Source organism: Protomyctophum parallelum, assembly GCF_964188405.1.
Source record: "Protomyctophum parallelum genome assembly, chromosome: 3".
Taxonomy (NCBI): Eukaryota; Metazoa; Chordata; class Actinopteri; order Myctophiformes; family Myctophidae; genus Protomyctophum; species Protomyctophum parallelum.
Window position 1 is genome coordinate 31,525,258 of NC_139698.1, and position 27,025 is coordinate 31,552,282.

At 41.7% G+C, this 27,025-nt stretch overlaps 1 protein-coding gene across 2 annotated transcripts; it reads right to left on the reverse strand.

The window, feature by feature from the left end:
- Positions 1-4,051: 4,051 nt before the first annotated feature.
- nipal2 (NIPA like domain containing 2) lies at positions 4,052-27,025 on the reverse strand. 2 transcript variants are annotated; one of them, XR_014569075.1, is made up of 11 exons: positions 26,778-27,025; positions 19,284-19,352; positions 18,191-18,359; positions 10,963-11,022; positions 10,454-10,575; positions 8,624-8,720; positions 8,058-8,193; positions 7,634-7,722; positions 5,241-5,288; positions 5,034-5,131; positions 4,052-4,798 (listed from the first exon to the last, which is right to left on the reverse strand). XR_014569075.1 is itself a non-coding variant. In XM_083761732.1 (11 exons), exons 1-11 carry the CDS (start codon positions 26,868-26,870, stop codon positions 4,695-4,697), a joined length of 1,101 nt encoding a protein of 366 aa, XP_083617858.1. In that variant the 5' UTR covers positions 26,871-27,025; the 3' UTR covers positions 4,052-4,694. The 2 variants fall into 2 exon arrangements, 1 of the variants encoding a protein (XP_083617858.1); XM_083761732.1 differs by having other exon boundaries at positions 5,225-5,288.

The following is a 27,025-nucleotide window of genomic DNA, read 5'->3' on the forward strand; positions in this document are numbered from 1 at the left end:
CGTCACTTGAAACTCAAGGGAATGGGCCAGCAGCCCGGGCCCTCGAAGGGGCCCGTGGCTGTCGGCCGGAATGCAAGTGTAACTGCCGTGGTCACAGCACCAGAGCCCCAGGTCCATATTGCAGGACAGAGGCCCCAGGCCCAGGTTCTGACCGTAAGGGGCGCCGCTCTACCACAAAAAGGTTCGGAGCTGGAATCGTTGTGGTGTTCATCCTTGGATGTTGAACACCATCTCGAAGGGTTACAAACTACAGTTTGCCAGAAGACCTCCCACTTGTGGGAGCGTTCTGCTCTCGCAAGCGGGTGGTCAGTCAGCCGAGGTTCTCCAGGACGAGATGACGTCTCTGTTGGAGAAGAAGGCTATACGTGTGGTGTCCATGGAGCAGAGCAACACCGGGTTTTACTCCCGCTACTTTCTCGTGAAAAAGAAAGGGGGGGGCATGTGGCCCATTCTAGACCTACGTGCTCTGAACGGCTATTTGAAAGTGTTTCGCTTCAAAATGCTCACGAGCAAGGCTCTGCTGCGCATGATGCGTTGAGGGGACTGGTATACAACTCTCGATCTCAGAGACGCGTATTTCCACATTCCCATCTACCCACCACACAGAAAATTCCTGCGGTTCGTCTTCAAGGGACAGATATACGAATATCTGGTCCTTCCGATCGGACTGTCACTGGGTCCAAGGACTTTGAAGTGTACAACAGACGTTCTGTCGTTCCTCCAGGACCTCTTGGACAAAGGCAGAGCCTTTAGTACTGTCAAGGTGTATCTGGCTGCTATCTCAGCCTGCCACATCGGGTTTGAGGACAAGACGGTGGGCCAGCTCCCGCTGGTGCGCCAGTTCATGAAGGGGGCTAGCCACCTTCATCCGGTGACCAAGTCTCTGGTCCCCTCGTGGGACCTTGCTTTGGTTTTGGACTCTCTGTCCCGACCACCGTTTGAGCCCTTGGAGGGGTTTGAGTATGAAGCTATTGTCGCTGAAGACAGCGTTATTATTAGCTTTGGTGACCGCTAGAAGGGTCAGTGATATCCATGCTTTGTCCACAAGTGTGGAATGCGTGAGGTTCAATGGGGATGCAAGGGTGGTCATGAAGACCAATCCAGCATTTTTACCTAAGAACCGCCTAGCTGCCCCGGTTCCGATGGACTTGGCGGCGTTCTGTCCGCCCCCCTTTGCCTCTGAGGAGGATAGGAGGAGGCATAACCTCTGTCCGGTAAGGGCATTGAGGTTGTATTTGGACAGGACTAAGGTGACGAGGAAGACTACACAACTGTTTGTCTCCTGGGATCCCAAGACTGTGGGACTGCCTATCTCAAAGGTTAGGCTTTCCCAGTGGATCGTGGAGGCTATAGAGCGGGCCTACTCTGGTAGGGATATGGTGCCTCCCGTAGGGTTGAGAGCACATTCCATGAGAGATATGGCATCATCCTGGGCCCTCTGTAGGGGGGTCTCTGTTCAGGATGTGTGTTCCGCTGCAAGTTGGGCGTCGTCTTCCACCTTTGCCACCTTCTATAGACTGGATGTGACAGCAGTGCCAGTGGCGCATGCGGTCCTGGGCGTGGCCTCCAGTTAGTGGAGAGACTTAGTTCCCCGCGGGGGACGTTGGTTTTCTCCAGGGCGTTCAGACGGTTGTTCTGTCGGCCCCTCTTAGGCACATATGGCAGACTTAGGTCTGTTTGGTCTTCCCGTTGGGGTGCAGTAGTCCTGTCGAGGGACGTACTGTGGTCCTTTACTCACAGATAAAGGTACGGGCCCTAGGGGTCCAGACTTCGTGATGACAATAAGGGAGTTAATGGAGTCTCCTGTAGTGAGCGGTCTTGCGAGCTGATTATTAGAACTAGGGGTTACGTATGTAACCTAGGTTCTATAACAGCGAGCAAGACCGCTCACCAAGTTTCCCTTCTTGATTGCTTGAGAAGAGAACAATTGTTATCGAATGGAGACGTGATCGTTGAGGCACGGTTATAAGGTGCACCCGGCGGGCGGGGTCGGCAACGTCATCACGTCTAAAGTCCCAGCCTAAAGTCTGAGTTTATATTGAAATGCTTCTGTGTTTACGCCAGGGGGCGTCAACTCCCGTAGTGAGCGGTCTTGCTCGCTGTTATAGAACCTAGGTTACATACGTAACCCCTAGTTACTTGTAAAGCGCTTGAAGCCCAACACACCGGGAGCGCAGCGACGCGCGGCGGTGTGGGCACCGTCTGCGAACGCCGCGTTATTTTCAATGAACCTATCCCACAACGGCGGCACACACGCGCACGCGCGCAATTGCAGAGTCTTGCTCAACTCAAGGACATTTTGTAGTTTGTTTTGCAATTTCCAGCAGATTTAAATAAGCAGGTTAGTGGGCTTAGCAACGTCAATAATGGGTGCTCGATGTGTTCAGACTCCAAGAATAGACTTGATTTGATTAGCTGCAGATGTGTAGCTGCAGATGTGTTGCCTATACATCATCTAATGCAGCCTGCCATGTTTGTAACCTGAATTGGAAAACAAAATTAGCCTACCTGGATTTCATTCGCCTTTTAATATCAGCAGGTCAATGCTTAGTTGACCCCCAAAATTACACTTAATTGAATATTGATTATCTTTTTGCATTCCTGATCCAGTAGCCTACTCCAACATTTGATTATAACCGGCTTACACAAGGCTTCATGGGGCAATTAATCCCAGAAGCGCTGTCCCTCATTAATTGATATAAAGTAAAGTAATTATGTGGGTGAACTATTTATTTAATGAGTCCACGGCGCTGTCCATGGTGCTGAAGGAGACCCCTTCACGGTGGTGCTGAACCATTCTCCAATTGTGTGTGCTGTCCTTGGTGCTGAAATGTTGTATTGCGAGTGGCACCTGTAGCCTTTATACAAGTCTTGAGAATTGCTTGGTTCAATAAAGGACAATTTGTGTTTCTAATACAATATCAGCTATTTTTTTAAGTGCCTCTGCCCCTCTGTGTTGAGTCTAGCTATCTGTCTTGGTCAGCATTCCTCTCCTCTTGTCCTTCTCACTCATTCATAAGTTCAAACTCTAGCTCTAACATAACATGTACATTGTTTTGTTTTTTATAGATCTTCTACTCTAATGTATCTGTTCCTATTCCTTTTGTGGCCAACAAGTTAATCTGATAATAGCATGACACTGAGCATGGCAAGGACATTATTTGAACATGCTTTGTGTATAGTGTATACATGGGGTGGGGGTTACAATTACATTACAATGAGCAAAACCATCTCCATTAACTTGCATCATATGATCTCCCACTTTCCCTAACCTATTAGTTTCTTTCCACTGCTATGCCATGCCAATACCTTAAAGGTCTAAAAATAAAAAAATATTGTAAATATTGTATTTATTTTATAAATGGATAATCTTTCACTCCAGGCTCCGCAAATAAGGGAGTCCTGTGTGGTCCAGCCCTATGGAATAGGGCTGGACCACACATGAACAAATTACATCAACTTGCGACAGGAGTTGTTCCTATAGTGAAACAAGATAATGTATTTCTAAAAGAAATCTAATATTTCAGGTGTTTTAAGGCATATTTGTCTTATTAGCCAGTGATCCTTTTAAGGGGATGAGTAGGCTACTGCGCATAGCGTTTTCTTTAATATCTTATTCTAATTCTGGGTCAATTTTTACACTCCCAGTGTTAATTTAATTTATTGTTGAAGTTTTCATTTCAAAGTTTAAATTACTTAAGCATTAATAGCAAGGCAAAGGCAACAGAGAGTATACCCAGAGTAGTAACTGAGAAAAGCCAATAGGCATACTCTGATCTGAAGAGTGTTTTGATCACTGAAAGTAATTCTGATATTTGCCGGGAATCGAACGCGGGCTTGCTGTCCGAGCCTATACACTGCACACCTTAAACTTTATCAATGCCCATCCCTCTGGTGAATATAAAACTGGCATTATAATGGTTAAAATTTAAATTATATTTTGTTGATTGGTTAGACAAAATAAAGAATCAAAATAGAATTTTCACTGTCCTAACTATAAATTTAAAAAGTCATATAAAAGATTTGTATATAACATCTTTTTATTTTCCACTTTTACCATAAATTAGTGACAGAAATACAAATAAATTTTATATTAAGAAAAAGGTTTCTGCTGATTCCTGGGGTTCCTTCACCAGTAGAGGGCACTGGTGCACTTGTTTTGTTGCATTATCTTTTTTTATATCACTTTTGATCATCGGTTTATTAACAAGATTTGACACCCTATAGAATCAGTTATTTACATTTTGGCAATGAAAGTATTGAGTTTCTATGTTAGCAGGAATACATTTGCAAGAGTGGCCTCTCTGATCTTTTGAAGCTCACGGCATTGAGTAATTCCGTTTGGTGTCTATTGTGCATCTTTGGCCTTTTGAACCTGAGATGACATTTCTTTTCCAGAGTCCACTTTTCTCATCAGCAGTTCCCAACAAGCCTGCTGGAAATATCTCCACAATAAATAAAGCCATTTTGAAAGTGATAATTTGGCAAAACATATCAGACAGAGGACCACTATCCGTATAGTACCAACCATATGGCACTGAGTTCCATGCATGGGTACCCTAATTACTATGAATAATGATATGATGATATGTGGAGTCCTGATTTCTCATGCCTGTAACAGGCAAACCAAGACATCCATGTACCCGTATGCACACATCATACAACAATTCAGTCTTAACAGATTGAGGTTGGTCCTAGGAATCATCTGTTGAGCCAGCTCTGTTGCACATGAGTTTGGATGCCAGCGATCCGTATGTAGTCTTTGCCTCAGGCTGGACTTTGCCTGTGTGCCTTCTCCCTGTGTAAACATGAATAGAATAGCACATGAGATGGTCACTACTATTGGGGTTAGTGAATACATTGCACTCAACAAAGGAACCACGTTTAGTTCTAGTGGTTAGGAGAAAGGGTTTTCAAAATAGAAAAGCTTTGATTAACTACATTTGTCCTCATGTTGTTTATAGGACTTTATTTGAGTATACATTACAATGCATTGAATTATTTGCTATTATAAAATATTACAATATGCATACCTGGAATCTTATCCATTGCAATAAAGGTTCGGTCTTGATGCTTTACCTTTGGTCTATTTCTGGCTATCAAGAAAACTCCAAGAAAAGACAGAAAGCAACTGGAAAAAAGTTTCACAGGGAGCTGGTTGAGTTACAATAATAACTGTATGATGAATTAACACTCAGTTCAGTAAAACTTAGTGATAACTTACCCTAAAAGGAACATACCGATGTCCAGTAAAGCCAGCCCTTCAAATTCCTGGTAGAACACAATCCCTACAAAATGTTTAAAAAAAAAGATTGTATATATATATAGACACACACACACACACACACACACACACACACACACACACACACACACACACTGCTATGCACTGACTCAGTGTTTACCCCATCACAACACCCAGTATCTCTCAGTGCTTTTGCTCAGTGTGTTACTGTTTACTCCTCACACAGGCCCTAATTAACGCACATGCACATGCCGCACAGGCCTGCAACCATCCAATCCAGCCCAAGGCTCCAGGGGGTCCTGCCCCAAACAATCGGACACATTATAATTTTTTCTCCATTCTGTGCCTGTGTTTGTTTGTGTCAATAATTATCCAACATAGACCAGCTGATAATGATACAATTCCCCTGAAGGAATTGGAATTTCTTCCAGTTACCAGGCACACAGGCAAATACTTCTGTATTGAGTATTGATATTAAAATCACACCCATGTACATCATCTCATTCTGGCCAATCACAATGTGCGTCCTCACTTTTGTCTTCAATGTTTGTGTTTACACAAACACTCAAAACTGGCCATTTAATGTCAATGACATTCAATGTTTGTGTTAACACAATATTTGTGTTTACGCAAACACTCAAAGCTGGACATTGGAGGGGAAAATAGGGGACAATTGTAGGGGGACAATGCTACAAAAAGGTTTTATAAAAAATAATGTATAAAAGACTGCAATCACACATGTGAATTCAACCTGCTCGTAGAATATGGGTGCAATGCATTAAATCTAGTTGGGTTGCATACAGTTAACTGCTGCCTGGAGAGTGGAGACCGGTATTTTCGTTCATTCACACGTGTGAAGTGTGGCATAGTTGACGTGCTACAGATATTTTTGTGCAGATCTTTTCATTGTGGATCAGTTTGAGTAGTTAGGATGGCCTGGATAAGGAGCTGATGGAGATGCATTTAAGTCATGCACATCAGTTGCTCAACGGTCAAAATCACACTTGAAGTCAAGTGAGGGGCATCATACAGTACATCATCATACATCACATTTTGTGCTCAGTCAATCAAATCATTTCCATGGTACAAATCTGGGCATAGGAGGGATAGCGCCCCTCACAAATAAAATCAGCACAGTAGTTCCCAGCCCCACTTTTTATTGCTGTTCAAGGTTTCGATCTCACTAGATCTTCAAAAGGAATTTTCAGGTCCAAGTGACCACTGCCATCTGTGCCACCCAGCTGGTGTTTGGCAATTTAATGTAGCCAATTTCATTTTATTTGAATGGCAAATGGTGTAAAATAAAGGCACTGTCTATGGTGCTGAAACACTTCTACAGGATTCCTTCTGGCCAGGGGTTTTAGGGTTTAAGACTGGTCATAGTCCTGGGGCCAACAAAGTATTATTTGGGCCCTGTCCTCACATGCAGCATTCAGTGGCTCGCAGATCCTCAACAATATCCTGCCCCATGATCCATCAAACATTTTCTAGGCATGTTCCCATAAAAACGCAACTATTATAATGTGTATTGAAATTGCCAGTACACCCGTTTGAAGTGAGGGGCGCTCTTATCATCATACATCATCACATTCTGGCCAATCACAATTGGCTTGAATGAGGAAGAAAATGTTCTGTCCTCACTTTTTATCCTCAAGTCCAATGTTACCTCTTGAGCCCCCAAGGGCTAATCACTTGTGGCGTCCTCAATTTTCTGTCCTCGCTTTTTATCCTCAATACGTACATTGCTCAGCCAATCAAGTCATCGCTATGGGGTGCTAAGCCAATCACATCATCACTATGGGGTACATACGCACACACAAAGCTGGGCATAGGAGGGGCTATAGCGCTCTGTTAATGCATTGGCAGAATCTGCTTCATATATAGGCAGAATCAAGGTTTGTTGTGACTGCACCCTAATGTTTATGTCTCCAGGGCAGATTGCCACAGCCAGTCCATGCTTTTTGACCAGTGACCTTCTGGCCACAAGCAAATGTTTTTAGTCATTATATTGTAGCATTGGTGATTTACTTATGTCTGTCTTGTTAGAAAACAAATAAATGGATAAAAATAAACTATTGATCAGCATGATAATGATCTATGCTGGCTGCCTATAAAGTACATGCTATAAATAGGCTGCTATAAACTACTAAAGAGATGCACTTCAGGGTTCAGGGATGAATCACCATCTTGGTACTATGCTCCACTCCTTTATGCTGTGTCATGCATAGATCTTTTTTCACTCTTCCTCAGAAATGATTTGAAAAGAGTTCATTTCACAGAAATTTCTTTTTTTGTGTGAACCCCCAAAGGAGGAAATCTACAGGCTGTGACGGTAGCATCAGTAAAGCATGTGATTGATTGACAGCACTGGGGTAGGCTGCAGCATACCTGCAACAATGGCACTGGCGGTGAAAAACACAAAGTTGATGGGAACCACCTCTGTGGCATCAAACATTTTCATTGCCTGATTGAGAAATCTGTGGAAAAAGATGAAGGATGCTCTGTTTTTAAGGTGAATAGAATTACCATAATTAAACAGACAGCATAAGGGCTCCTTATCCATCATAATAGTCTAGTAGTGTTAATACAAAATACACGATACTGTACTGTGTATTATACATCATTAGCGTTAGTTCGACAATCTTGTAACCCAACTCTATATTGGTTCTGCATCTATTCTTAGATTGGGAAAAACTGATTGGGAATATGAACTGCACTGAATTGAAACTAGCAGTGACCATAATGACTGAGTCAAGACAAAAGAATATGATGGAAAAGAAAAGAAAAGGGTAGAAAGAGAATCTTGACTAACTTGATCTGGAAGGCACAGGAGGCGACCATGACTACCAACATGACATAGAAAATGGGGTAGATGAGTTGCAGAGGGCCTTTTATAGACTCTGTGATCATCCCCGATACAGCTTTGACTGAGATGACTGTCATAGAGGCTGCAACAACACATGGAAACAAGAAAATAAAGGGTTAGTTCAGGAGAGCATGACCAGTCTACAAAAAAACACATTATTGCTGGATGGAGAGTTTCCCCCCCCCCCCCCTCCCATTTATAGAATTCAGAAGACTGAATTCTATAAAATATTCTAGACACGTTATCTTCCCTCAGAGGATAAGAATAGGTCCATGGCATGCTTAAATAGTATACAGTTTATGGTTATTACATTACAATTGATACAAATTTAATTAAGAGTCCTTCAACATGCTTCACTTATCCACCATAGACAAACTTCTTTACAGAAATGATAATGGACAGGGGTATTGGTCAGTTTTTGGTAGCCAGGCAACAGAGCAATGTGCAACTGCCTGTAATGGCTCATTCGATAACCTCTGGCATCGATCACGTTGTTTCCACTTGTTCATTACCAAGCAGGGCCACAAGTAGCATCACAATGACAATGTGCTTCACGTTCCTCCTCTTGTACACATACAGCAGGACGCAGAACACTATGATCTCTATAAGCTGGAGAGAGTGACAGACAGAGGAAGAGAAGTGTGAGGAGTGTGAGAGGAAAAGATGGGGAAGAACTTAACAGGCTTTACACTGAACAAAATGAACACAGGATTTCACATTATGGAGCTATCCACAGAAGCAAAACCTTGCCCCAAACCAAATACATCTGGCAGTGAGCATTGTGCTTCAGTTGAAACAAAACACCCTGGCAAACAAATTTAATGAGGGCAACCAGGGCTGTCCTTGTGAGGACAGCTGATAAAATGCCACAGAGCTTTAAATGTCTGTCGGCTTCTAAGGCAGGAGGAGAGGACTGTCAAAGCAGAAATGGAGAGAGATAGATAAAACATAAAACATGAGTATCCTAAATACATAGCTGTATTTTATGTTATTATTATGGCACATGACTTTTTTCGGTGATCCCATTGGACGTGTGTTTGACTGTAACCTGTACTGATTACTTTTCTGTTTGACTGTACCCTGTACCGATTACATTTCTGCCAAGTATTCAATCAATCAATGGGTGCCATGCATTAATAGTCTATTTGGATTCAAATTGAATACAGTTAACTGCTCACATTCGCTGGCATTTAATGTGAATCAAAATTCATCAAAGTGCAGCATTTAAAATAAACGTGTTGGCTGGCAGCAATGTTCCAGCATGAGCTGTCAAGACACGTAACACATCAGGAAACACTAACAGATTTTCACATCCTGACCTTTTCACAATAGACAGGTAGGATTTATGATTTATTTTGTATTTAAATATCAGATCAAATATCATGACGTTTGTGTATTTGAGTCATGCAAGTGTGACTGCCGAATAATCAGCATTTTATGGTCATGATATAGACAATGACGATCAGTGTCTATAACAATAGGCCTAATTAGGAGTCCTTCTAGATGAAAGGATTTGACAATAGTATCACCTTATGGAAATGTGGTGAGACAGTGATGGATAATTCATTGTCTTCACAGCATTGCTTTGATAACTATCTACAATGAATCACATGTTGCTTCAGGCGCTTCCTTCATAGCCTGATGAGTATTCACACATGCATTCCCTCGGCTGGTAAAGAGCACCCTCTTTTTAGACGTCATTAATCAGTCCAGCCAGAGGCTAAGCGACACCAACTCCATGTGAAAACATCTACCCCGTCTAGCCATTCAACCATACACCCCATTACCACTATATCTTTGAGCAACATTCTTCTCTGTTTTCTGTCGTCTCTCTTTTTTTATAATGCTTTTTTCAGTCTATGCCTTGGCTTGGTTCAGTGACTAGGATAGATACAGGAGCAAAATGTGAAATATGGTAGGGAGAGATGCTGTGCTCTGAATAATGATGGCGCCCATTCGTCCTGTGTCTACACCACTGGCTAGCAGCACCCCTGATGAGCTGAGAGTGAGTCTTATTGTCAGGTAAACACATTTCAGTTGAATTATGAATGGTCCATCTATCAATAAACAATGAAGGAAATAATCACACTGAGAGTTGGCACAACAATCTTGCCACATGTGGCTGCTTAAAGGCCAGCAATATTGAAGGGATTTGTACTCCGGAAATGTACCAAATGGATCCTTACCAGTCCATTTGGTTCCATTTGTACATTCTCAGAGTTAAATGAACAGAGAAGATTTTGCAGTGTAGAATGGGGTCCCAGAGATAAAAGATTTATGAAATGAGGGTCCTGCATATCAAATCGGGGGTTGAGGATCCCTGTTTAGAACATTCAACATACGAGGTAAAGAAGGAAATGCCAGCTGATGATGTAATTCTGGACCAGGCTGGCAGTGATGTGTGTTGATTTGTGGGGGGCAAACATCACCAGCACATATGTTCCTGTTATGGCCAGAGCGCCACCTGTGGAACAGAGGATGAATCATAATGTTATGGTTTTCTCTAAATATTTAGTGTGAATATGTGACACTGAATTAAATTATCACTGTTCTGCAAAACCTTAAATTACTTTAAGACTTCAAAATTACACAAAGAATTACGTAAAACAAAACATCACGCTGTAATCATGAAAGTAAAAATGTAATTATTTGAGTTAAATGGACACAGACTTTACTGTGTATGTAAATTTCCATTCCTTGAGTTGAAAATGAAGTATTTTAATTAAGACTGAGCTACTGATTTCCATCCTTTGTCCTATTCCCTTTTTGTTGCACTGAGATGTGGTTTATAATGGATTTTTTTTTTAATCGGGAAAACATTCATAATTGCTCTTCAAGCTATTTTACTTACCAACCACATCAGAGGCACGCATCGTTTCCTTGAGGAAAAGCACAGATATGATGGCGCTGGCTGGGGAGAGAAAAGGTAGAAAACACCACAATCAAGGCTTCATTCAGCCACCATTCACAACATGAATGTATACCCTATAATTTGAATTCTATCATAGTAATACCTACACACCCAAACGGTCAGCAGAGAACCTAAGGGCAGATTCACACTGAGTCCGTTTGATTCAAACTGTTCCAGAATACGATTGCCTGGTCACCACTGGCCATGATTCACATTGGCCTTGATTCTTCCACACCCGAGTACACTTCATTCAACTGTATTCAATGCTTTCACATTGCAACAATCCGTATCCGAGTACACTTCATTCAACTGTATTCAATGCTTTCACATTGCAACAATCTGTATCCGAGTACACTTCAATCGGTCCCGACACTACCTCCATGTGGTCCCGGGAACGGTTGAGCTAGTGATCCACTCCCAGGAACGGTACGCAGCATTCACACTACTATTGACACTAGCACACCGATTCTTCTTCTACTTTTTTTTGTTTTGTTTCTCCAGACTCCCCTAAAATTTACTTTGATTTAACATTTAGGACAAGCAAAGTGAGACATTTGATTGTATTGTATTGGCCTGAAACATGGCTATGGCGATAATGCAAGTAAAGGCCTATTGCTAAGCCTATTGTAAGCGCTTTGAGTAGGCACGTAGTGCATAGAAAAGCGCCATAAAAATGCAATTCATTATTGCTAGATGGGAATAATCAAGTTCTACAGCAATGAAGTCACTGAACAATGCATAAGTGACCATATGGAACATTTGTATTTTTAATAAATACCTGGCTGAATAGCAACTGGACTGAACATCTTCCAGGTTCGATTTACAATATGCTTACCTAAAAACTATATATATATACAAAAAAGGGACTCCTGCACATCTAGCAGGCATATTTCTGTGTTAGCCGATACCGATACCGAATACCAGTGTCGTGATCTCATGTTGTGTTTATAACTATCAAGCTATATATCTCGTGTTGTGTTTATAGCAGACTCCTCACTGAACTGAAACTCCACATGCCCCAACACTTAGTTTACCTGCCATATTGTCAACCCCTTACCCCTGTGTCGGATCTGTGGTTAGACTGGCATATTCACCGATACCGATATGATCCGATATGACAAATAAGGGCCGATCCGATACTTTTCCCGATACCGATACAGTATCGGGACATCTCTACATATTATACACTGGTTTGTGTTAGTCAGTCATGAATGTAATAAATAATCACAGTAACACATTCATCTTGGCTCAATTCTGTGAAAACGCATAGCTAAAGGGAGCACGTTATGTCAGAGCACCAAAGTCGGCTTGTTGTGAGATAAAAAAGGAAAAATGTCATGCTATTTCATGCCGTATTTTTATGAACTCATTCATCAGTATCATTGTCAAAGAATGGCAAGCTGAAAAGCAATCAGTTTCACATGAGCTGAGTGTCAGATTAGTCTTGTTAATGCGTCTCAGTGAAAGGCAGAGAGTGAGGCAGTTGGATAAATTGGGCTGTCACAGTAGCAAACAAGTATTACAAATAGACAGTTAACAGGCAGGCAGGCAGGCTGTCTGGCTGGCTGAGAGAGACACTCAACCTGGTAGCATGAGCAGATGCATTGTAACATTGAACTCTTGAGAGTCTTGAGAGTGTACAAAATGTACTCTCACATTTGTACAATGTCAGTAAACAGACAAGCTGACATACAAACACAGACGGCAACATCCTGAGTGATATTATCTGCAACCCTTACTGGTCCATTTTCACACTCTGGTTTGAAATGAACACTAAGCATTCGCAGTGAAAGGGTTATGTCCAAAGGCTACACCTCCATAAGCACCAGAATTAAAGATTAGCAACACATAAAGTCATGCGCGACGGACCATAAATGCCTCAATGCATCAGAGAAAGGGAGCATGTCAGCTGACATTTAGGCTATCACACTGTGGAAAATTGATTCCTACATAAATATTGTGCATTACACAGCAGCATGCTCATATAGTATGCATTCACAGTTTTGTCTCCAGTCATTTACAAGCAGAATGGCTACTATAGAGACATAAAGGGGGTTGGAATCTACTTGTAATATAGGGCATAATATCTCGGAAAGTGCATGAATCATAAAACCCACTTTAAGGATAAGAACCGGTACAGCACAGTGTACAGCACAGCGTCTCAGAAACGGTGCTGTCAAACATCACTCAGTCTTACTTGTTTGCACTTTAAAATGTTATTAAAAGTTATGCTGATCTGAGTGTGTTGACACTATATATACTATCAGCACTTTCACATACAGCGAGGAAATGTTACAGTATGATAGAATCATCAATGTTTTATTTAAAAAAAATGTTTTTTTATAAAGGCTATCATTTTGCTCATGATGAACCATTCAGGTAGCACTTGATCTTAATATTTCACTTAACCAATTAAACCGTCGGGTCATATATTGTCCCCTTCTTTGTTTCCCTCTACTGCAAATCTCTTCACCAATATACAAGCTCACAAAAACGTCACAACGCAACATGTTTTGAGCTTGTAGTTCTGCTATTTCTGAAGATTTGCTATAGCTTTAATGTCCGCCTATTGTTGCTGAATCTTCGCCTCATAAGACATGGCCAGAGTAGGGATGTTAGGGTTCATGTGGTTAACATTTTATCTAACAGGCAATGTTCGTTTTCACATTGAGGGCTCCTCTTTTGCTTCTGGGACCAGCTGGATCTAACAAGTAACCATAGCAACTCCACACAAAGTCAGATTCTCAAGGATTGCTTATATGAAATGTAGAGAACCATACATGGTGCAGAGAGTGCTGTCACCATGTATGTATGACTACACACACACACACAGCGTCACACGCATGAGCGAATGTGCCGCTAGTGTGTGTGTGTGTGTGTGACTGTGTGCGTGGGCACGTGCATGATTGACAACGTGTATAAGTGCATGTGTGTATACACACATGCACTTATACACGTTGTCCATCACTCACTTTATAGAGTGAGTGATTTATGTGCATGTGTCAGAATCTTCATGTTCTTTCTCGGATGTACAGTATAGAAGGGAACTCCTTGGGGAAAACACATCATGTCTGCGCCATATGACCCTGAAAGCGAGGAATGACAGCAGTTGTCAACGCCATGCAAGGCCAAACCGTTTGATCTCAACCTCAACTGTGCAGTACTTTTTCACAAGGTCTAAGTAATCAAAGTAGACTAAGGGCTCGATTTTCTTCCATGCTAAACCCCTTATCCCTAAACTACTTTGCCTTTCTTTTCTTCTTTTTTTACTATTTTGAAAGGTTTTGAAGCTATTTTAACTATTCAAAAATGTTTTTAAAATAGTAAAAACAATATGCTGATGATGTGCTACTGTATCTGTTAGAACCTGCAACAACAATCCCATATCTATCTATCATTTCCGAATATGGGTATTACTCAGGCTACAAAATAAATGTGGACAAAACAATGGCTATGGACATAAGCAGTAAAATACCACAAACAGTTAAAATTCAGAGTGAGTTTAGATGGCCTGAAGAGGGTATTAAATACCTCTTAAATACCTCTTTTATTAGACAAATTATACGAGACCAATTACGAAAAATGTATTCTGACTATTAGTGAAGACTTAAACCGATGGTCAGCACTTCCCCTTTCTCTAGTCTATTGGGTCGAATAGAGAGTATACGTATGTGTTCTTCCAAGATGACGTGGTGCTGAATGGAGAAAGAGCCCTGCAGTGCCTGTCAGTCCTAATAGAGAGACTGGTGGTTTCTGTAGATGGAGAAGTAATTGCACTCCACAGAGCGCAGATGTGTCAGCCAGGAGATCGGACAGGGACATCATGCATATGGAAGAAGTATCATCTCTCCTCTCCTCACCTGTCCTTTCCTCTCTGCTCTCAATATCTCCATTGCTCTTTTAAATTCCTCTTACAGTATCTCTGCTCTTCTGTCATCCCTCCCCGTCCCCTATTCTCCTCCTGTCCCCTCTCCTAAGGACCACCCATTGTCAGCCCCCTCTCTGACTTGTCGCACTGTCCTGCAGCCAGGCACAGCAGGGAGGGGGTGTGATGTTTGTATTTGTTTGTGTTAGCTACAAAACATTGCTAGCAGGCAAAATCAATGAATTTTTTAAAGCAGTATGTTTGCATATAAATGTATATGTACTGTATGTTCAATGTAATCCCTATAGTCGCATACAAAACACTACCTACGAACGACATGCCTTGCGTTGTCTTCTTCAGGTTTGCTCAGGATTAAATTAAATAAAAATCGATTTGAAAACTGGCACCCTGAACGAGGTGTGTGTGTGTGTGTGTGTGTGTGTGTGTGTGTGTGTGTGTGTGTGTGTGTGTGTGTGTGTGTGTGTGTGTGTGTGTGTGTGTGTGTGTGTGTGTGTGTGTGTGTGTGTGTGTGTGTGTGTGTGTGTGTGTGTGTGTGTGTGTGTGTGTGTGTGTGTGTGTGTGTGTGTGTGTGTGTGTGTGTGTGTGTGTGTGTGTGTGCCAGACAGCATCGCTCAGCCTTCCCGTAAGTGTGTGATTGTGAGTAAAGGTGTATTCACAGCCTCAGTAGCTTTCACCAGAGATGGCGTTGCAGTGACAGGCGGCACCCTGCACAGCCTCCCTCAGCTCCACCTGTCAGACGTGAGGTCAGACCATGTAATGCCTGCAGAGTAGACGACATCTTCTCTCCCTCCTTCATCTCTATCGTCTCATTATCCCTGTCAGACATACTGGCATCAGACATGTTTTACTCCAGCTGAGCATTTCTATTTAGCTGTAGCCTTCTCACTGTGTGTAGATGCTAGAGTCAGCTAGACCATTGATTCACTACTTGCAATAGAACATGAGAGGGAATGTGTTTTACGGTGAATAACATTATCTGCCTCATGTTTAATGCAAATGTCATTTCATATTGTGAATGTGTGTTTTTCTCACACTGAGATATCAAGGTTTGATGAAGAGTTAATTCTGCTCTGTTGATATGCATTGCAAGGCAATTCCTATTCCTAGCCATTATAGTATGACAAGAAATTAGTGTGTTTCTCGACCAATCAGGTTATTGATCAGAACCAACAGCTGTATAAAAGAGTTAGAATATACTAATCACGTATTTTAATTAAGGTAATAATTTCTTGTGACTTGAAAAGAAGCAGAGTGAAATAGTGAATGTTAATTGTTAGATTAAATAGCTTGTATAGATCTTCAAAGTCACTTTCCATGGGGGAAAACAGTTGGTTGTGAAAAGTGAGTCTGAAGAGGTGGTTTTTGAGGTTGGGCAGAGAGTGGGCAGCAACTGAAAAGGTGACGGACTGACAGTCCTATCACCCCAGGTTCAGCACTTTGTCCAGGTAGCTCAGTCGGTAGAACACTCGCCTGGACCGCAATGTTCTGGGTTCGATTCCTGCCACTGCCAACTTGGCATATGAGTAACATGGCTTGGATAACTAAGACGAGCAGTAAGTACTGGGACCTGATGGTACAGTAGGTGTTGCGCTCCACCTCAACAGTACACCAACTCCCAGGGGTCTATAGCGCATTGACGAGGGGATAGACAGACACCCTTGCTCTCGGCCGATACCAACAATAAGCCACTCCTGCCTACTTACTGTCTTGATGAGATACCCGAACAAGGTCTTTCAAGTCTTTTATTCTGCCCATTCATTCGTTGGGTAGACAGGCCTATAGGAAAATTATTGAACCATCTGGTAATTAATATCTACGGTATGTGACTCACTGTCATCTCAAGCAGGAGTGAGGGATAGATAGCCTGGTTAATAAACCAGACTAATATCGCACGGACCGCGGGCAATTTTTTTTTGCCAACGGCTGATTCGGTCTGGTTTATTAACCAGGCTAAGGGATAGATGGCCCGGAGGTGGCAGCTTGACCTGTTCAATATTTAACCTGTCATTACTGTGTTTACACTCAACAGCTGCCAGCTGTGCCAACCCAAAGAGCTGCAGCTCTTTGATTGGTTAGTGCCAGTAATAGCTGGCTTAGTAGTTCACACTAGGAAAATCTTTTGCGAAATTTGTTCATTAATTGTAGATTTTATTTATTTGTAGTGTAGAATGTTATGAATGGCAAACAAAGCTTTTTATTTGCAGCGTTTTGACCAATTTGTTGAGTATCATTAATTTTCCATTTTCTTCTTGGGTACTTTAATGAATAAATGATCGAATAATGGGGATTCACGGTTAACACTGGAGCTAAAGGCTACCATTCATTTAATGGAAGCCAGCTACATGAAGATACAAAACCACATATCTGGCGTTTTTTGCTTCTACAAAAGCTACAATTTGTTGTACTGCAGTTGAACTGGCTTCAACTGCAGCTACAAAACGAATGGAGGAAAACGAACTATTTCCATTTGGTAGTTCCATATTTCTTTTTAACCCCATGCTTTATTTTCCTTTAGATTTTTCTCACTTGTCAGATGCATGTTTGATGTCATCAACGAGCATGTTATTCTTTTGTATCTGCCAGTGTGAATGCAGCATAGGAGTGCATGGCATGATAGTATTTTCAGTTTTGTGAGATAAATGCTCACACAACTTGCTTGTGACAAAGAAGTGTAATGCATGGAGCCGGAATCACGGTACCTAATACAGACCTTAGTACAGCTGTGCCATAATACTGAGCTTCCCTTTGTTCATACCAGCAAAAGGTTCCATCTTCTGTTACTATAGGCTGCTACTGTATATGTACTGTAATATTAACTTGGTACTGGGAAGAGATACAATTTATAGTTAAAGACGCACTGAAAAGTTGATCCGTGCAACATTAGCCTGATGAAATGAGTCTTTCCACACCTTTTGAATTCCTCATGAAAATGAAAAACATCGAAGTACACCTATAGTAAAAAGCACAATTATGTGAGTATGGTAGTATAATACTTAATTTATACGCGGTTACCTGCCAGTGCTGGGTGTCGCGTTGTGAGCTTGTATATCTGCTATTTTGGTGCGCAACACCAGCGCACAACCATGTATAGTATAAATCCAACTTCAGTAGAGAATAGGACACTCCACACAACAGTATTTCTGTCTCAGACTGAAAGAAAGCCACCATTTCTCCTGCCTTCATGAATGATGAATAATGTGGCAACCTGTCACTTCAGCATTGGCAGCTGTCAGCTTTGCCAACCAAAATAATGTAGAAAAAGAGTAATAATGCAGGGCCTACCAATGACAGACACGCAGCCCAGAGGAGCTATGAGTGAGGCGGGGGCGAAACCGTAAGCAGTAAAGTTTCCAAGTTCCCCCACACCCATGAGAACAACGCCACACCACCACAGCGCCGAGGTGTAGTAGGGTTTGGAGCCACGCTGAGACTGACGCACGTGGGCATATTTCTGTTAGAGAGAGAGAGACAGAGAGAAAATGGAAAGGAGGCAGATTAGTTTTTCATGGCAGCTGGAGGAATGCTGAGGATTAGGTAAGAATAAAAGAAAATAACAAGAAAAACCTACAAGACAAAATGTAAATGTGAAGAGGGTAAGTCACCTTTATCTTTACAGCTTTATGTAACCAAATAAGAAAAACATAAAAACAACTGGGGCACAATAGAAGAGGTGATAAAGTAATCCAGTCCTTCTTGTGCATTTTTCACAATTCAGTGAGGGATAAAAGGCTTTCCACATAAAAGGACCAATGCATGGGCAGAATTATTATTTTTTAATTGCGACCATAGGTCTCATTTACTATGAAAACCTACAGTACCTTTACTACAGTAGCCTAAAGGCTATAGTACCAAATACTGTAGCCTACCTGGAGCGACAGAGCTTTTAGCTTTGCCCCAACACTGTGGAATGCACTCCCCAAAACAGAGATGCCCCCACCCTCCAAACCTTCCAAACCGCCCTCACAACCCACGTCTTCAATATTACTTTCCCCAGCTAACTCATTCCAATGTTTTTATTGATTTTATTCCTTATTGTTTTTCCCCCCCTAATAAAGTTGTTTTATAAGCGTCTTTGGGTACTCAGAAAAGATCTATATACATTTGTGATATTATTATAGTTATGATCATTTTGTTCCGCTTCACCGCGTTCTTCACACATTGCAGCTTTTAATAATAATAGTGAACACAAGGACAATACAAAAGGGAATAATCAAGACAAAGAATAGACATCATGACCATTTGAGCAGCCGGTTGAATGTGAAACTGAATTTCCCCAAAGGGATAATAAACATAACATACCTTATGTGGGAAAACGTGCTCTTTATATAGTGCTTACAGACCATTTTGGGTGGCTGGATTCTACCGATGTACCTACCTGTATATTAAGAGAAATGCTGATGAGGACATTCCCACATATGGAGACGATGATTCCCAGAAGATATGTCTGTGGAAACAAACGGAAGAACCACAACTGTGAGATAAGAACGCTCCACCAAACACCCCATAATCCACCCTGCATTCCCTACTACCTGCTGTGTGATAATAAGTAATTACCAAGACAACAGCTGGCAACATTAGGACATTGTGCGTGTGTGCGTGCATATTCTGCTATTATATTTAGTTGCTTTAGCATTGTGATCACATCTCAGAACTTTGATGTTGGATATGCTGTGGTGAACAGATTGCACACTTAAAAAACACAAAAAATGTGTGTGTGGGGCCCACGGTGCATTGCTTTTCCAAGGGCTTTTCACACGCCCCTGCGTGCATGTGATTTGAAGGGGGGGTGTCTAGACTTTGGGCAGCCCAACAACGAGATAATCTGTGAACCAATTATCACCTGTTTCAGAGATAGGCCTACTCTGTGCACCCCAACCCCAAAAACGTCATTCATTCATTTACAGCAAATACATTTTTAGTTCATAATAAGCATGCCTGTGTAGTATAACAACGTAGAATACAAGTGATGGTGGTCTCTGTTGTGAAGGATCCCTCAATTCATGCAATGTTATGTCATGGACATCTAGAGAGATCTTTAGAAAAATAATGTAACAAATCCATGGATTCAATCTCAATTAAAGATTTGGAAGATGGTAAAAATATATATATATAAATTGGATGATAAGATACAAATACTTCAGTGGTGTGCATAATATCCAGGTTTCAGACCAAATACAATAGACTGTAGATGGGAATAGTTTAAGATTTTTGAAATTCTGAAGAGAGAATTTAATCTAGATTGATTGGACTTTTTTAATATACAGTATTTACAGATTCGCAATCACTTTGAACATAATATGAAAAACAGAACACTTTGATGACCCAATTGTGAGAAGTATTTGACGCATACATACCGGAACAACTTAGATAAGTGTGTTATTTCTATTCATACAACGCATCGCAGTGTGACACATTGTGAGCTTGTAGATCAGCAGCTATTATATAGGCAAGGGTGTTACTTAAAGAGGGAAAGTGTAATCACTGCAAAGGTAGCAGCAGCTTATCACATCCATGTAATTCCCTCACGATAAGATGGTGGGTGGAGGCAAATTAAAGGGCGAGAAATTGTCACAGTCCGCTCCTCGGACCGTAAACGCTGACTGTCCTTATTTTGATATTGGACTTTAATATACGTATTTCTGTCATTTCACTGATTTCAGTATGTTTTGTATGTATTTGCTCATGTGTTCCTGACTTTCTCTTTGGTTTTGGTTTTCTGTTACTCTGTTGTTGCCCTGGTTTTGTGTTTCTTATTTTGTAGTATTGTTCCTAGTGTTTCTTGTCTTCCTAGTTACTGTTACCTTGTCTAACCTACTTTGTCCTTTTAGTCCCCCAGCCTATAGTGTTGTATTTTGGTTCCACCTGTGCCCTGTTATCCTGTGTCTATTTAAGTCCTGTGTTTGCATTCTGTTCTTGTTAGTTCATAGTTCCCTGTTGCGTGCGTTCTTGTATTGTTTCCAGAGATTTACCTGCCTTTTGCCATTGTATGGAAGTTCCTGAGTTTTATTAATAAATATTCCTAAATGTACCTGTTCTGCCTCCTGTCGCATGCATTTGGGTCCTCATCCCTACTCATCGTAACAGAAATAGACACAAAGAAAGCAGTTAAACTGCCATGTGTTTTTAAAAAGAAGAAAGAAAAATAAGGAAAGGAAAAGAGCAAGAGAGCTGGGAAAATCTATGCAAAATGAGAGCGAAAAGAGAAAGTGAGAGGCTAAACGAGACGGAAGAGAAAAGGGGGGAAAAAGAAAAGAGTAACAGAAGCAGTGAATGTGAGAGTCATTGACAGTATGTCTTGGCGTGTGGTCCTCACTATCGTCCAAACCCAGAGGTTCTCAATCGGGATGCCTTACAGCCGCATGAAAGAGCTTGTGGGTTACTAAAATATGCATGCGAATTACAGCGGAGATAGATTGTCTGTATAGGTGAACTGCAAGAGTCCTACCATGATGGATGGAAACATCATAGCATTATGGTATATTATCACTGTCATCCTTTGAGAATGAATGAGACAGACACACAGGGTAGGCTATTTTCCAGTGTGTACCCTGCGTACAGAGACGAAATTAATAAAATACCACATTGCAATGCAATAACATTCAATATTGAGATGTGGCATTTCCATAATTTCCATAATCACAGCACAGATGGCACAATATAAAGTAATTTGCAACTGGTTTTCAAATTGTTTTCTTCTCGCAATTGTATAATATTGTACGTGTCCCTGCCACAAACGAGAGATTACTAGAAAAAGTGCCCTTCTGGGCACAGGTCTCCACCAGGATAGGAATGTAGGACTAGGACATTGCAGCTTGCTTTCATCTGGTGGTTGGATAAAAGGGCAAACAAAAGTAAATGAACTTTGGAAGCCAATCTTAACCAATCAGGATGGAGTCTGAGAAATCTGAAAGACCGGTTTCGTTGAATGGCTCTAGAGAGACTGTGTACCAATTTGCGTGATCTGATGTTTGGACAAAATCTGTAGGTGTACTGTGCAAAAACCTGTTTTGCACAAAGCGGCCTCCTGGTGGCGCTATAACAGGCCGTTCTGGAAAGCAGAGGTTAATCGTTGGCATCCAGGGAGTGTGTGTGCAAAATTTGGCATCGACCGGGTTAACTGTGGCCGAGATTAGCTGCTCACAGACACACACACACACACACGGACGGACGGACGGAGTGCAAAACATACTCTCCCCCCATGCCTTCGGCCTGGTGGAGACAAATATCCAAAGGGAACTCAACTCGTCTCTATGTAGAGGAAGTTTGCGATGTCTGTCCCTCTAGCTCCACACTGGGCCTGATGAACCCACTGACCCATAGTCACACCTCCAGCGAGGATGATAGTGATGCCCCACCAGGCAGGAGAGAGAGAGAGAGAGAGAGAGAGAGAGAGAGAGAGAGAGAGAGAGAGAGATTTATATTGGAATGATACATTATGTAGACAAAGGGGTAGAGAGCGAAACGGGAGGGGGAGAGAGATTAGGGTAACTTAACTCTGCATGCATCTAACCCAGCATGGTAGCAACACTGGTGATTCATGATCAGGGCAATGTCTTCATCAATCAGGCCAGCGGCTCTCTGTTCACTAAACCAAGATCAATAACCTTGTCCAGCTTTATAGGACAGAGTGTAAGTGGCCTGCTGTCTTGGTGGGTCCTTGGTAGAGTCTATGAGAAGACTGTTAACTGCCCTAGAATCATACTGTGAAATGGAGAGAGATATCATGAAGTGATTGCATGCCCATATAGATAGAACTTGGCATCGAGCAGGTGATGATGAGCTGCAATAGTTGCAATCGTTGCTCTCCATCCCTGCTTACGCTGAAGTCAGCAATGCCATGCAACAGCTGACCGGGGTGAACCACAACTCTGGCAAAACAAAAGAAGTAGATCAAGGCAATGACAGAAAGCAAAGCAAGATGCTTGTCTCAAGACGCGCCTTGTCTTACCTGTTTACACAACATGAAGGACACCGTTCTGAACTATCTCTAAGAAAGATACCCCTTCTCCTCAGATGCAGGCTTGTGCAATATCTCGGTGAAAGTTGAAGGCCAACAGAAACAGCATCTAACATTTATCAAATATTCTGTTGCAATCTGTGGAATATTCACCTATTTTTGTCTCACAAAAGGCCTGTACTAGAGAGACAGCAAGATACAGGGAGCAAAAGCAGGAGAGAGGCTGGGAAAGCAAACTTTTCCTGTCTCAGGAAGTGCAAACAAAGGAGCAAAGCCAGGCCAAACTGGTAAACTGGGCGTGCCCTTGGCTCTGCTATTTGCTTGGTAAACATTAATATCATCACTTTCTTTGCCAGACAGTAAGGTCGCTTCAGGTCATACAAATCTTTCTGTTTGTGGAGCATAATGGACCAGTGGACCGTATTCAGTGGATTAAAACACGGTTTTCATTGCAAAATATCCCACGGTTAAACAGACAATCCAGCAAAAATAAAAACGAATAGAAGATAAGCGCCGGTATACACAGAATTGTTCATACCACCATACAATGAAATAAGCATAATCACTGCATTCAACACTCAGTGCTTAAAATGAAAACCATGTGTAATGTAATACTTTCTCCTGTGTGTGCCAAACAACATAGTGCTCAGGAATAAGTGTCCATTTACGACGGAAATCATGACCAAATAGTGTACTCCAGTATTACAGTGGAATATATCACAATTATATCACAAACACCAATTTAGTCTTTGTTCAGCTCTATTTTTGTGAGTTTGTCCGTCATGGAGTTGTAATTCTAAATGTAAAACTGTAGACAATGATTGTCATGCAAAATAGAAAAGGTGCAGTATAGTCTATATATTATAGACCCACAATATGTTTCACCAGACGTCAGTTCCAGAATTCCAAAATTAAGGGGTAAATCTGCATGCCTAGCGCACGAACACTGGGATACTGTCCAATTAATAACAATTTAGCCTGACATATTTCTGTTGAAGATGCAGTAGAACAGCTTCCATTGGCTGTCACTGCAAATGACAGCTGATATTTCATGATTTATGCACAAGATAAACCGTACGTACGAACTGTTTTAAGCATCTTATTACATGGGAAAATTCAGTGATTATAACTGACCTACAAGCTTGTGACGTGTCCCACCGTGCCACATTGTGTGAGCTTGCCGATTGCCTATTCTTTCCGCGCGACATGGCCGAACAACGAAGTATAATTCAGCCTTAAGTGGTTAGCATCCTTGGCACTGTCCCCCAGCTGCCATTAGGAGTTAGTCTGAGTCTCCTCTCTGCATGGTTCTAACTCAGGGTCATGGAACAGAATGGGCCTGGAGGCTGATGGAGTGACTGACAGCGATGTTCCTGTTCCTGTTCATGTCTCTAGGCCCCAGGGACACAGACAGCCAGACAGTATGTCTCTTTGTGTCTATACGGACAATGGTGATCTGTGCCTACCAAGGATGAGGTGATCTCTGGATGGGCCTTTCAGTCTCTGGCCAGTGGTGGTGGCTAAGGGGATGGGTGGGCGGGCATGGCTTGTGTCACTAGCATACATGGGCAACTGGCCGCTGACGGCCTTGGGGCCCTTCACTTAATGCGGCATGCATGTTAATATCCGAATACTGATATTATTGATTTCAGATGTTAGAATTCCAAACATGAAAACATGAATTAATTAATTATTCTATACTAGTCCTTACCCGTTGTGAGATATTTGCCCCCCCCCCTTGTGGCCGTGAAGGGTACTGCGCCTGGGTGCGTTTGTAATTGTCTAATAAATTAATTAATAATCATTAATGTGTCAAATCGAAAAAAGGGCTTCGTTACGCCCTCCATATTCATATGGTCAATGCCTGTGTGAGTGATTGGTGCAGGCAGTAAGGAGTTACGGCAATGTTTCTGACAGACACACACACACACACACACACACACACACAGACACACAGACATTCGGTTAATTATAGTATGATTAGTAGCTTTATGACTAGTATTACATTTATATTGTCTTTTTATATCCAATTTAGTTCATAATGTTAACATGAAAAACACATAAATATACATAAGTATACATAAATGCATTTGAAATTAAATAAAAAATGTTACTTTAAAATAGCAAAAACATATTCATGATTCAACTTCAAAAAAGCAAAAATAGCTTGTAGATCTGCTATTTTTGCTACTTTTGTGTGACATAATAGAATGACAAAGTAGGGCATTAATTTACGGAACAAATAATAAATACCGAGATAAGAGGTTTGATGATGGAGGGGGCCCTCCATCATCAAAGTTGCCCACCCCTGCTTTAGAGACAAGGGCTTATAGGCTAGTTCAGGCTACTGCACGCCTACTTTCAAACTACACAGTAATATCCCCAACACTGTATACAGTAAAGTAGGCCTAGTACATACAGTATAACTCAGTGTCATCAGATCCTTCTGTTTTAAGATTTGAATTCCCATTTCTGTGTGAATGTACACAGTAAACAATAAACTGTTTCTTATGAGAGTGCATGAGAGGGAGGAGGGGGTTATCATCATCCAGTGTCACTAACTAGAAAAAATAAAAGGGAAAAAGTGTTTGATTTATTGATTGTCAAAGGCCCTGAATGCGCGTACTGGTATTTGAAGTTACACTTGTTGGTTAGATCTCTATCCTAAGCGGGGTGAAGAATCTGGTCTGGGTGGAGCGAATCCGAGGCTGACAATTTGATGATATCACAAAAACCTATTGGGCCAAATAATAATGGTCAACAAAGAACAAATACAAGGTAAATTGACCTGCCCTCAGTGGTGCTACACATCTAACAGGAGTGTGAGGGAGCTGTCAATCAAACCTAGTTTGTGCATGACCACACAGCCCCGAGAAGCGGTATTCAGCCAGATTAACTCAAAAGTTGAAACACAATTCTTCAGAGAGAGAGAGATAGAGAGAGAGAGAGAATAGCACTGCTGCTGGGTGGCAACTTTCCAGTATTGTACAGTTGTATTCTTTCACAGCCTAGCCCTGTGGCCAGGCATTACTCACACCAATCATCACACCTCCCACCCTTGCTCGGTTTCTCTGCCATTCCCTCACTCTCTGCCTATGTGCCCCCGCCCCTCTACCAACCCCTGACTTCTTGCTAATTACTCTTATGTGACTCTTACTTGCTGCAAGAAGCAAAGAATTTACTGACAGGATTGGAAGACAATCATGAGGAGAATGTATGCCAGGCAGTAGGAGGGAGGACACACACACACACACACACACACACACACACACACACACACACCACAGCTCATCAACAAAATGACACACTTGAGAATAGGCTACACACAAAAAGCCTTAATGCACATGTGTGCACAGTGTCCAGACTAGAGGGAGAGTCAGTGTTCCATCATGTTGTATATTATGCTCATTTCCAGGCTGCATAAGCCCTTTCAACATGATAATGTAGGCCTGAATACATCAATACATCATCTTAAAGATCCCAAGCATCCTCATAAGTTCTCATTGCCCAAAAAGCTTCAGGGTTGCAGAGTTGTATTTTGGCTTGATAAATGTCCAGTGGCTAGCCTAGGCCTACTTGAATATTCTCCATTATAGTTCTGAACTTCCTCCTCTCATGGGGAGACGGGGAGTTCCTAAAAAATCAAAATGTCTCTTTCTTCTGATAACAGAAGTTGATGCATATAATGGTTCAAGTAATGAAAAACTGGTAATGTAAATAATTTAACATTTAGAATTAGCAAACGATCTAATCAATAGGCCTATATGTATATGTGACCATGATCTTTGAAAGTTCTACCAGCTATAGACTAATATGTACATTAAGTAGGCATTAAGCTATATTTATTATTTATGATATAGGCCTACAATTTAAACGACAATTAACTTAAACAAAAAATCTGCGATTACCTACCCTGAGTGGATTCTCGCGGACTTCAGTGAGATGAGAGTGATTATATCCAGTTGTTGTTATAGGATTGACAAGTTCAGAACCTGAACTCGCCATGCTTTACGCTCAGGAAATTCGCTCGCATCTCTCATCAAAGGATCAAAACTCCTTTCTTTGCAACTTATCCGTTTTCCAACCTTGTCATCCCATACAGTAGTTTTTTTTACGACACGTGTACGTCCTTCACATGAAAAAGGTGGTTCACGGAGCAG

Excerpts from the sequence above, each read along its gene's own strand:
- nipal2 (XM_083761732.1), bottom strand. The coding sequence starts at position 26,870 with ATGGCGAGTTCAGGTTCTGAACTTGTCAATCCTATAACAACAACTGGA. Across the intron at positions 19,353-26,777 it reads TCCGCGAGAATCCACTCAGG|ACATATCTTCTGGGAATCAT; the intron begins GTAGGTAATCGC and ends TTGTTTCCACAG. Across the intron at positions 5,132-5,224 it reads ATCGGTATGTTCCTTTTAGG|TTGCTTTCTGTCTTTTCTTG; the intron begins GTAAGTTATCAC and ends ACTTTTTTCCAG.